Source organism: Oncorhynchus mykiss, chromosome 2 (assembly GCF_013265735.2).
Source record: "Oncorhynchus mykiss isolate Arlee chromosome 2, USDA_OmykA_1.1, whole genome shotgun sequence".
NCBI classification, from domain to species: domain Eukaryota; kingdom Metazoa; phylum Chordata; class Actinopteri; order Salmoniformes; family Salmonidae; genus Oncorhynchus; species Oncorhynchus mykiss.
The window spans coordinates 17,414,408-17,426,400 of record NC_048566.1 but is presented as its reverse complement, the minus strand read 5'-3'; the positions used below and the strand labels follow the sequence as shown (position 1 = coordinate 17,426,400).

Below are 11,993 nucleotides of genomic sequence, written 5' to 3'. Positions count from 1 at the left end.
TCTTCTGCCTCACCAATCAATCTCCCTCTCTGTTCATCTGTCAGCTCCTTGCATCCCTCTCAGCCTTTGCTTCCTCCCTCCAAGAAAAAGACAATAACTACGGAATCTTCTACCGTATTCTCTTTGATCTCTAGTATTGGAACCATTCTTTCTATCCGCCATCACACTCCCTCCATCTTTATTATTCTCTTTCATTCTCAGTGGAAATGGAAGGTAACATGGTAAAAGCACATGCTGTATAGTAACCTTGTCACACTGATCGAGGAAGACAGGGCTACACTGTTTCCTTATTAAACACAGGAACCGTGAAAAATAGACTAATTGTCTTTATGAATCATGATGGAAAGCCATACACAATGTTACTGCTCACTGTACTATATTGTTTTCCACAAAAGGTCTGAATATTAAACCCATGTTGGTCACATTTCTTTATTAAAAGCAATAGCAGCAGGTACAGTAGTAATTAGAAAGAGATGATTATACACAGAGGGAGATAGAGAAAACATAATACAAAGACAGTGAGAGACAGCAGGATTGTTCCTTTCGCTTCCTGCTCTAGTCCATTCACTCTGCCGGTAGAGACCAGAGCCCCCTGCCGGTAGAGACCAGAGCCCCCTGCCGGTAGAGACCAGAGCCCTATGCCGGTAGAGACCAGAGCCCTATGCCAAACAGGGCCCCAGGTTGTCATCCTGATTGATGTGATCATCAACCAATGTCACTCCCTGCCATCATCATCATCATCATCATCATCATCAAATCCACAGGATTCTAGCGCAGACAGCTGCTAACAGTGACATGTCATACTCACGTCATCATCAATAAATAAAGAGATTGATACAGAGACAGACATACTTTTTGATGACATGGTATTACCAGTTTGAGTAATCAGTTATTTTGTACATAATTAAAAATAATATTATGGAGAACAAAAATGGGCACACACAGGGGTCCTTGAAGACCAGGTTTAAGACTGGTCTAATCTCAACCAGGTTCACTCGCAGTCCAAACTAAAGCCCTGTTCTATTGTAGGTCCCTAGACCCATAACCTAACCCAGGGCTCCCCAACCCTGTTCCTGGAGAGCTACCCTCCTGTAGGTTGCCACTCTTATTACAATCAGGTGCGTTAGATTAGGGTTGGAGCGAAAACCTACAGGATGGTAGCTCTCCAGGACCAGGGTTGGAGAGCCCTGCCCTAGCCCTTAACCCCATGGTGTTCACTGAAGGGGTAGGAGCAAGGGACCGAAATGGAAGCAGCCACACCAACTAGCCCTCCTCAGTCCAGCTACAGTGCAACACACACTAAATAAAAACAGTCTCATCATAGTGTTCACTTGTTTCTCTTGTAGATTTTCTTGGCAAAGTTGAGGAAAACTGCGTGTGGAAGGTTTTGGGCGTGACGCGCGATGAGTTTCTGTAAGCGCTGATAGCTGTCGTCTTCGTATTGGTGGTACAGGGTGGGCATCTGTAGGGTGTTGTACAGTGCTTTCACCTTCTCCACACTGTCATGCCGACCATAACATGACTGGAAGAGGACAATAAAAGTGAATTATTTCTCACCAGAGATATTCTAGTCAGAGCAGTTTACTGTATTGAGCTATGTAAAGAAGTGAATAAATGCATTCATTCCCTCAATCATCCATCCATCCATCATGGCTTAGGTATATTTACAGTTCAATGGTCAACTGTGACTGTTCATGGTTGACCTCTCACCTCCAGCTCTGCCCTTTGTTCCGGGGTCATGACCCCTAGAGCGGTCACCACCAGCCAGCCGCATTTGTTGTCCTGGATGTCTGTTCCAATCTTCCCTGTCACCGCCGGGTCGCCATAGCAATCCAGGTAGTCATCCTGGCAACAGAGAAACATTGTAAAACAATGCTGTTATGACATTGTTTGTGTGTGTGTGTCAGTCTTATATAATTACTGTGGTCTCACCTGTATCTGGAAGAACTCTCCCATCTCAAGTAAGATATGTTTGGCGTTGTTGTGTTCCTCTTCACTGTCGATGCCCGCCTGGGAATTATTCAGAAGGAGACACACCATTTGTATAAGTTAGAGTTTCTGCACCTTGTATAATGAGACTGACCAGACATCACAACACTAAACACTCACCATGTACATGGCTGCTGCCACAGGGAGGTAGAAGGAGTAGAAGGCAGTCTTGTACTTTACTATGGCCTTATATCTGACACACAGGGAGAGGGAGGGAGAAAGAGTAAAGATTATACCCTTCCAGACCCCAACAATACACTCAACACCCCCCAATCACCTGTACCTTGAATCTCCATATACCCCTCCATCGTTATATCCCACCCCTCTCCCTCTTACAAACCTCTCCATGGTGAAGCGGTTGAGGTCTATTTGACCAGGAGGAGCGGTCATCAGGTCCAGTGCCTGGCCCAGCTCGGTCTGGAAGGACGTCTGAAACACACAGGGACAGAGAAACAATAGTCAGCTACAGCACAAGAGTCAGCTGTGTAAGTATGTGTGTGTGTGTTTGTGTACCTCAGTGAAGAGCTCCAATAGGTGTACGTAGTAGGGCTGTGCCCTGCAGTGTCTGCGCAGTAGTCTGTAGATGGATCCCTCCAGGAGGAAGGAATCATTGATGGCATCCAGACCCACTCTCTCCTGAGAAACAACAGCTATGTTACTGACTGAGCAAACCCTTTGAAGTCTACTATGTTAACAGGGACACATGGTGTTGTTGACAGGTGATGCAGTATGGAAGTTGATGTAAGCTTACAGTTAATTTTGGGTAAACCAGTTGGCTGACCATAACAATGCTTTCAGATTAGACTATATTTCTTGTGAGAGCGATAACAGTCAGTCTCACCCTCTTGTACCAGCAGGGCTGACCTCTCCGAGTCTCTGAAGCATCCATGATGTCATCAGCTACCAAGAAGAACGCCTGGAGCTGAGAGAGAGAGAGAGAAATAAAAAGGCAGCGTCAGTCACTTCACTGTGGTACCTCAGCAAAGTGCTAATTGAGGCAATAACTTTGTGTGTGTGTGTGTGTCTCTCACCAGCTCAATGCACCAGCCAACCAGCAGGGCCCGTCGCACAGCATCCTGGGTCAGCTCAGTGGGAGGAACAAGCTCCCTCAAAGAGCCAATCACAGACAGACCTCTGTTTCTTTTTCCTCCAGGAGTGTTGTAATGCAACACCTAAGAGAAAGAGAGACAGAGAAATAGAGATGAGTTGTATGGCTTCTCAAATCAAACCCTAGCAACTACCCCTAGACACTTCTCATAGATCTGAAGAATGAATAAATAAATAAATATATATATTACCTTCCTATGGTGGTCTCACAACCCCTAAACACCCAAACACAACACACCATACCTCTCGGAGTCTGTTGAGAGCGTCAGCGAGGACAGAGTCTGTGAGGTCCTGCTCTGTGAGCTCGGTCACCAGCTCCTCAAACTGGGCCTCAAACAGCTGTGGGTCTGACTGCACCGCTCCAGAGTGGTGGGTCCCGTTGCTGCAACTACTGTCACCCTGAGAGCAGAGCACATTTCAGATTGTGAGGGAAAAGCAGGAGGGAGATAGAAAACAACAGCATTAGTTTCCAAAGCATCACATGTAAATAAAGGTCTGGTTTGTGCTTATCCCACCCAAAAAAATGCTTATACAGAAACAGTTCAGTGTCAACAACTCTCAGTTTGTTAACTACCAGTAAGTACTAAGTTAGTTGGCTATACCAATGTAGCTAACTAACTAAAACTGTAAGCTCATTGCACACACAAGCAGACAGGATGAATATCTTTACAGCAAACTGCACTACAGTAAATGACCGCTAGCAACATCCCAGCGGTGCTGTCAGCAGTAGCTTCGACAGTATGTTCTCTGCAGTAATGTGACGAATTTGAGGTGAAACTATAGCTCGAAAGACCCAGATAAACAAAGTCTAATAATAGAGATGACCCACTAACATTAGTAAAAATAGCACGTTACCTTGGCTAGAATACATCTAGCTAGCTAACGTTACCTAGCTACAGTAGACAGCGCTTAGTCTCCAGATAATAAACTTGTCTGGCTAGCCAATCACGACACAGAGCGATATCACGCCTGAACGTTAGATCCCTTTCATAAATAGATAACTAAATAAGCAACTACACACTAGGTTGCAATATCTGCAGTCCTTCTTACCATTATTATCTTGTCCTTGCTCGTAGTGACAGTCTGTTTGTCAATTCTCTCTTCACTGGTGTCTCTTTACCTGTCAAATGGGAGAGTACGACGCACACAGAACTTGGGAATTCGGTGTATTGTAGTTTTTGACCACGTTGGCGTTTATTTTATCGCATAGCTTCTGAACTAAACCTCCCGACAGCCTTCGCGAGTGATCGCAGGGCCGTGGGACCACAAGCCTTCATTTGACATCGAGCCTTTTGATTCGATAACGCCATCGAACCAGGATGGGCTTTCGGGCTGACTAACCAATAGAAATCCGGAAGAGGGGGAGTTTAGATGGGGGGGACATGTCTGATGTTTAGAGAGTTTTGTGGTGAAAGGAACTGCCCTCAAAACATGTACATTAACCCAATCATGAGTTAGAGGTTTAACCCAAGCATGAGTTAGAGGTTTCTTGGCTAATAGTCTAATACATCAAACAATATATAATATGCAACATTAAATCTGTGGTTCCATAAGAATAGAATAAAATGGAATAGCGCATTTCTATAAAATGTTTAACCTAGCTACACATTTTGAACACATTACACACATTAACACTTTCATGTTGTGGATCATTTATTCAATATGTTGAAATACATTACTTGCATTAAAAGTTCTTGCATTAGAAAATTTATGTATCATATTTGAAGAGAATAATATGTTTATTCAGTTAGGCTCTATCACTTCAAGCCATACAATTATACAATGTGCAAGATAGGAGGTAGAAATTATAGCAACAGTTTTAACACAGCTCAGTGCTTCTGTGTGTTTGAGTGTGGTTGTGTGTCTGTGTCTGTGTGTGTGTGTGTGTTTGTGTGTGTGTGTGTGTGTGTGTGTGTGTGTGTGTGTGTGTGTGCATATGTGTATCTGTGTGTTGTGTTTAAATCACTTACATACATAATTGTGTGTATATTCAAAACTTAAGTCTTCACAATATCGCCATTGAGTGTATAACTCTTGTCCGACTGGGTTGAGGTTAGCCAGCTTTCTATTCCAATCCAGACAGTATGTCCTCTAAGAATACTGCACACTTTATGTTGTCCAACCTCCAGTATCAGACTATAATATCCAGATTCTCATAGTTCCCACTAAGTCTTGCTGGAACTATCATCCTGAATATCTGATCCCCAACATCTATACAAACGTATCTGTACATTTATTGCAAGAATCTCTTTAGTGCTTTGGGAATCCTACTGAGGTGTAATTGATCAGACATAATCGTTCAGCCAGAGCCAGACACATCACAGAGTTCATGGATGATAGTTAGTTAGAACCCAGTATATCTACGGCTCTGGGTTCAACAGCACAACATTGATCCATCCCCTTCACTATACATTTACACATTTCCAAAGGCTCAGAGCAACTAGGTTTTGGATGCAAGAGAGAGAGAGAAAGGGAGAAAAGTAAGAAGCATTGCCAAAACATGCAGCTAAAGTCATTCTTAGGGGAAGGTTGGTTATTTTGTAGGATTTGATCCACAGGGAGGGAAGTTGTAGTATTTCAACAAGGCTCCTGTTTCATTTGGAGTACATTATGGGGGGTTGTACCATAACATACAAATCAAATCGCTATGTCCAAGGGCATCTCAGAGGCAGGAAATGCCGAGTTTAGGAGTATGATGTCTTAGACCGGTGTAATAAGAGTCAGTTTTGAGTTTGGGGTAGATGGTGTGTTAGTTTTGAGTTTGGGGTAGATGGTGTGTGAGTTTTGAGTTTGGGGTAGATGGTGTGTGAGTTTTGAGTTTGGGGTAGATGGTGTGTTAGCTTTGAGTTTGGGGTAGATGGTGTGTGAGTTTTGAGTTTGGGGTAGATGGTGTGTGAGTTTTGAGTTTGGGGTAGATGGTGTGTGAGTTTTGAGTTTGGGGTAGATGGTGTGTTAGCTTTGAGTTTGGGGTAGATGGTGTGTGAGTTTTGAGTTTGGGGTAGATGGTGTGTGAGTTTTGAGTTTGGGGTTGATGGTGTGTTAGCTTTGAGTTTGGGGTAGATGGTGTGTGAGTTTTGAGTTTGGGGTAGATGGTGTGTGAGTTTTGAGTTTGGGGTAGATGGTGTGTGAGTTTTGAGTTTGGGGTAGATGGTGTGTGAGTTTTGAGTTTGGGGTAGATGGTGTGTGAGTTTTGAGTTTGGGGTAGATGGTGTGTGAGTTTTGAGTTTGGGGTTGATGGTGTGTGAGTTTTGAGTTTGGGGTAGATGGTGTGTGAGTTTTGAGTTTGGGGTAGATGGTGTGTGAGTTTTGAGTTTGGGGTAGATGGTGTGTGAGTTTTGAGTTTGGGGTTGATGGTGTGTGAGTTTTGAGTTTGGGGTAGATGGTGTGTGAGTTTTGAGTTTGGGGTAGATGGTGTGAGTTTTGAGTTTGGGGTAGATGGTGTGTCAGTTTTGAGTTTGGGGTTGATGGTGTGTTAGCTTTGAGTTTGGGGTAGATGGTGTGTGAGTTTTGAGTTTGGGGTAGATGGTGTGTGAGTTTTGAGTTTGGGGTAGATGGTGTGTGAGTTTTGAGTTTGGGGTAGATGGTGTGTGAGTTTTGAGTTTGGGGTAGATGGTGTGTGAGTTTTGAGTTTGGGGTAGATGGTGTGTTAGTTTTGAGTTTGGGGTAGATGGTGTGTGAGTTTTGAGTTTGGGGTAGATGGTGTGTTAGTTTTGAGTTTGGGGTAGATGGTGTGTTAGTTTTGAGTTTGGGGTAGATGGTGTGTGAGTTTTGAGTTTGGGGTAGATGGTGTGTTAGTTTTGAGTTTGGGGTAGATGGTGTGTGAGTTTTGAGTTTGGGGTAGATGGTGTGTTAGTTTTGAGTTTGGGGTTGATGGTGTGTGAGTTTTGAGTTTGGGGTAGATGGTGTGTGAGCTTTGAGTTTGGGGTAGATGGTGTGTTAGTTTTGAGTTTGGGGTTGATGGTGTGTGAGTTTTGAGTTTGGGGTAGATGGTGTGTGAGTTTTGAGTTTGGGGTAGATGGTGTGTGAGTTTTGAGTTTGGGGTAGATGGTGTGTGAGTTTTGAGTTTGGGGTAGATGGTGTGTGAGTTTTGAGTTTGGGGTAGATGGTGTGTTAGCTTTGAGTTTGGGGTAGATGGTGTGTGAGTTTTGAGTTTGGGGTAGATGGTGTGTGAGTTTTGAGTTTGGGGTAGATGGTGTGTTAGCTTTGAGTTTGGGGTAGATGGTGTGTGAGTTTTGAGTTTGGGGTAGATGGTGTGTGAGTTTTGAGTTTGGGGTAGATGGTGTGTTAGCTTTGAGTTTGGGGTAGATGGTGTGTGAGTTTTGAGTTTGGGGTAGATGGTGTGTGAGTTTTGAGTTTGGGGTAGATGGTGTGTGAGTTTTGAGTTTGGGGTAGATGGTGTGTTAGCTTTGAGTTTGGGGTAGATGGTGTGTGAGTTTTGAGTTTGGGGTAGATGGTGTGTGAGTTTTGAGTTTGGGGTTGATGGTGTGTTAGCTTTGAGTTTGGGGTAGATGGTGTGTGAGTTTTGAGTTTGGGGTAGATGGTGTGTGAGTTTTGAGTTTGGGGTAGATGGTGTGTGAGTTTTGAGTTTGGGGTAGATGGTGTGTGAGTTTTGAGTTTGGGGTAGATGGTGTGTGAGTTTTGAGTTTGGGGTTGATGGTGTGTGAGTTTTGAGTTTGGGGTAGATGGTGTGTGAGTTTTGAGTTTGGGGTAGATGGTGTGTGAGTTTTGAGTTTGGGGTAGATGGTGTGTGAGTTTTGAGTTTGGGGTTGATGGTGTGTGAGTTTTGAGTTTGGGGTAGATGGTGTGTGAGTTTTGAGTTTGGGGTAGATGGTGTGAGTTTTGAGTTTGGGGTAGATGGTGTGTCAGTTTTGAGTTTGGGGTTGATGGTGTGTTAGCTTTGAGTTTGGGGTAGATGGTGTGTGAGTTTTGAGTTTGGGGTAGATGGTGTGTGAGTTTTGAGTTTGGGGTAGATGGTGTGTGAGTTTTGAGTTTGGGGTAGATGGTGTGTGAGTTTTGAGTTTGGGGTAGATGGTGTGTGAGTTTTGAGTTTGGGGTAGATGGTGTGTTAGTTTTGAGTTTGGGGTAGATGGTGTGTGAGTTTTGAGTTTGGGGTAGATGGTGTGTTAGTTTTGAGTTTGGGGTAGATGGTGTGTTAGTTTTGAGTTTGGGGTAGATGGTGTGTGAGTTTTGAGTTTGGGGTAGATTGTGTGTTAGTTTTGAGTTTGGGGTAGATGGTGTGTGAGTTTTGAGTTTGGGGTAGATGGTGTGTTAGTTTTGAGTTTGGGGTTGATGGTGTGTGAGTTTTGAGTTTGGGGTAGATGGTGTGTGAGCTTTGAGTTTTTGGTAGATGGTGTGTTAGTTTTGAGTTTGGGGTTGATGGTGTGTGAGTTTTGAGTTTGGGGTAGATGGTGTGTGAGTTTTGAGTTTGGGGTAGATGGTGTGTGAGTTTTGAGTTTGGGGTAGATGGTGTGTGAGTTTTGAGTTTGGGGTAGATGGTGTGTGAGTTTTGAGTTTGGGGTAGATGGTGTGTTAGCTTTGAGTTTGGGGTAGATGGTGTGTGAGTTTTGAGTTTGGGGTAGATGGTGTGTGAGTTTTGAGTTTGGGGTAGATGGTGTGTTAGCTTTGAGTTTGGGGTAGATGGTGTGTGAGTTTTGAGTTTGGGGTAGATGGTGTGTGAGTTTTGAGTTTGGGGTTGATGGTGTGTTAGCTTTGAGTTTGGGGTAGATGGTGTGTGAGTTTTGAGTTTGGGGTAGATGGTGTGTGAGTTTTGAGTTTGGGGTAGATGGTGTGTGAGTTTTGAGTTTGGGGTAGATGGTGTGTGAGTTTTGAGTTTGGGGTAGATGGTGTGTGAGTTTTGAGTTTGGGGTAGATGGTGTGTGAGTTTTGAGTTTGGGGTTGATGGTGTGTGAGTTTTGAGTTTGGGGTAGATGGTGTGTTAGTTTTGAGTTTGGGGTAGATGGTGTGTTAGTTTTAAGTTTGGGGTAGACGGTGTGTTAGTTTTGAGTTTTGGGTAGATGGTGTGTGAGTTTTGAGTTTGGGGTAGATGGTGTGTGAGTTTTGAGTTTGGGGTAGATGGTGTGTTAGCTTTGAGTTTGGGGTAGATGGTGTGTGAGTTTTGAGTTTGGGGTAGATGGTGTGTGAGTTTTGAGTTTGGGGTAGATGGTGTGTTAGCTTTGAGTTTGGGGTAGATGGTGTGTGAGTTTTGAGTTTGGGGTAGATGGTGTGTGAGTTTTGAGTTTGGGGTTGATGGTGTGTTAGCTTTGAGTTTGGGGTAGATGGTGTGTGAGTTTTGAGTTTGGGGTAGATGGTGTGTGAGTTTTGAGTTTGGGGTAGATGGTGTGTGAGTTTTGAGTTTGGGGTAGATGGTGTGTGAGTTTTGAGTTTGGGGTAGATGGTGTGTGAGTTTTGAGTTTGGGGTAGATGGTGTGTGAGTTTTGAGTTTGGGGTTGATGGTGTGTGAGTTTTGAGTTTGGGGTAGATGGTGTGTGAGTTTTGAGTTTGGGGTAGATGGTGTGTTAGTTTTAAGTTTGGGGTAGACGGTGTGTTAGTTTTGAGTTTTGGGTAGATGGTGTGTGAGTTTTGAGTTTGGGGTAGATGGTGTGTGAGTTTTGAGTTTGGGGTAGATGGTGTGAGTTTTGAGTTTGGGGTAGATGGTGTGTCAGTTTTGAGTTTGGGGTTGATGGTGTGTTAGCTTTGAGTTTGGGGTAGATGGTGTGTGAGTTTTGAGTTTGGGGTAGATGGTGTGTGAGTTTTGAGTTTGGGGTAGATGGTGTGTGAGTTTTGAGTTTGGGGTAGATGGTGTGTTAGTTTTGAGTTTGGGGTAGATGGTGTGTGAGTTTTGAGTTTGGGGTAGATGGTGTGTTAGTTTTGAGTTTGGGGTAGATGGTGTGTTAGTTTTGAGTTTGGGGTAGATGGTGTGTGAGTTTTGAGTTTGGGGTAGATGGTGTGTTAGTTTTGAGTTTGGGGTAGATGGTGTGTGAGTTTTGAGTTTGGGGTAGATGGTGTGTTAGTTTTGAGTTTGGGGTTGATGGTGTGTGAGTTTTGAGTTTGGGGTAGATGGTGTGTGAGCTTTGAGTTTGGGGTAGATGGTGTGTTAGTTTTGAGTTTGGGGTTGATGGTGTGTGAGTTTTGAGTTTGGGGTAGATGGTGTGTGAGTTTTGAGTTTGGGGTAGATGGTGTGTGAGTTTTGAGTTTGGGGTAGATGGTGTGTTAGTTTTGAGTTTGGGGTTGATGGTGTGTGAGTTTTGAGTTTGGGGTAGATGGTGTGTTAGTTTTGAGTTTGGGGTTGATGGTGTGTGAGTTTTGAGTTTGGGGTAGATGGTGTGTTAGTTTTAAGTTTGGGGTAGATGGTGTGTGAGTTTTGAGTTTGGGGTAGATGGTGGGTTAGTTTTAAGTTTGGGGTAGATGGTGTGTTAGTTTTGAGTTTTGGGTAGATGGTGTGTTAGTTTTGAGTTTGGGGTAGATGGTGAGTTAGTTTTGAGTTTGGGGTAGATGGTGTGTTAGTTTTGAGTTTGGGGTAGATGGTGTGTTAGTTTTGAGTTTGGGGTAGATGGTGTGTTAGTTTTGAGTTTGGGGTAGATGGTGTGTGAGTTTTGAGTTTAGGTTAGGTTAGATGGTGTGTGAGTTTTGAGTTTGGGGTAGATGGTGTGTGCATTTTGAGTTTGGGGTAGATGGTGTGTTAGTTTTGAGTTTGGGGTATATGGTGTGTGAGTTTTGAGTTTGGGGTAGATGGTGTGTGAGTTTTGAGTTTGGGGTAGATGGTGTGTGAGTTTTGAGTTTGGGGTAGATGGTGTGTTAGTTTTGAGTTTGGGGTAGATGGTGTGTGAGTTTTGAGTTTGGGGTAGATGGTGTGTGAGTTTTGAGTTTGGGGTAGATGGTGTGTTAGTTTTGAGTTTGGGGTAGATGGTGTGTTAGTTTTGAGTTTGGGGTAGATGGTGTGTGAGTTTTGAGTTTGGGGTAGATGGTGTGTTAGTTTTGAGTTTGGGGTAGATGGTGTGTTAGTTTTGAGTTTAGGTTAGGTTAGATGGTGTGTGAGTTTTGAGTTTGGGGTAGATGGTGTGTGCATTTTGAGTTTGGGGTAGATGGTGTGTTAGTTTTGAGTTTGGGGTATATGGTGTGTGAGTTTTGAGTTTGGGGTAGATGGTGTGTGAGTTTTGAGTTTGGGGTAGATGGTGTGTGAGTTTTGAGTTTGGGGTAGATGGTGTGTTAGTTTTGAGTTTGGGGTAGATGGTGTGTGAGTTTTGAGTTTGGGGTAGATGGTGTGTTAGTTTTGAGTTTGGGGTAGATGGTGTGTTAGTTTTGAGTTTGGGGTAGATGGTGTGTGAGTTTTGAGTTTGGGGTAGATGGTGTGTTAGTTTTGAGTTTGGGGTATATGGTGTGTGAGTTTTGAGTTTGGGGTAGATGGTGTGTGAATTTTGAGTTTGGGGTAGATGGTGTGTGAGTTTTGAGTTTGGGGTAGATGGTGTGTGAGTTTTGAGTTTGGGGTAGATGGTGTGTTAGTTTTAAGTTTGGGGTAGATGGTGTGTTAGTTTTGAGTTTTGGGTAGATGGTGTGTTAGTTTTGAGTTTGGGGTAGATGGTGAGTTAGTTTTGAGTTTGGGGTAGATGGTGTGTTAGTTTTGAGTTTGGAGTAGATGGTGTGTTAGTTTTGAGTTTGGGGTAGATGGTGTGTTAGTTTTGAGTTTGGGGTAGATGGTGTGTTAGTTTTGAGTTTAGGTTAGGTTAGATGGTGTGTGAGTTTTGAGTTTGGGGTAGATGGTGTGTGCATTTTGAGTTTGGGGTAGATGGTGTGTTAGTTTTGAGTTTGGGGTATATGGTGTGTGAGTTTTGAGTTTGGGGTAGATGGTGTGTGAGTTTTGAGTTTGGGGTAGATGGTGTGTGAGTTTTGAGTTTGGGGTA

At 43.7% G+C, this 11,993-nt stretch overlaps 1 protein-coding gene across 1 annotated transcript; it reads right to left on the bottom strand.

The window, feature by feature from the left end:
- Nucleotides 1-404: 404 nt before the first annotated feature.
- Nucleotides 405-4,345, bottom strand: fdps (farnesyl diphosphate synthase (farnesyl pyrophosphate synthetase, dimethylallyltranstransferase, geranyltranstransferase)). Its single transcript, XM_021598292.2, has 10 exons — nt 4,147-4,345; nt 3,340-3,495; nt 3,021-3,161; nt 2,831-2,911; nt 2,503-2,625; nt 2,330-2,418; nt 2,110-2,182; nt 1,933-2,010; nt 1,711-1,845; nt 405-1,522 (listed from the first exon to the last, which is right to left on the bottom strand). The coding sequence occupies exons 1-10, from the start codon at nt 4,147-4,149 to the stop codon at nt 1,328-1,330; spliced, it is 1,074 nt and encodes a 357-aa protein (XP_021453967.1). The 5' UTR covers nt 4,150-4,345; the 3' UTR covers nt 405-1,327.
- Nucleotides 4,346-11,993: the final 7,648 nt, after the last annotated feature.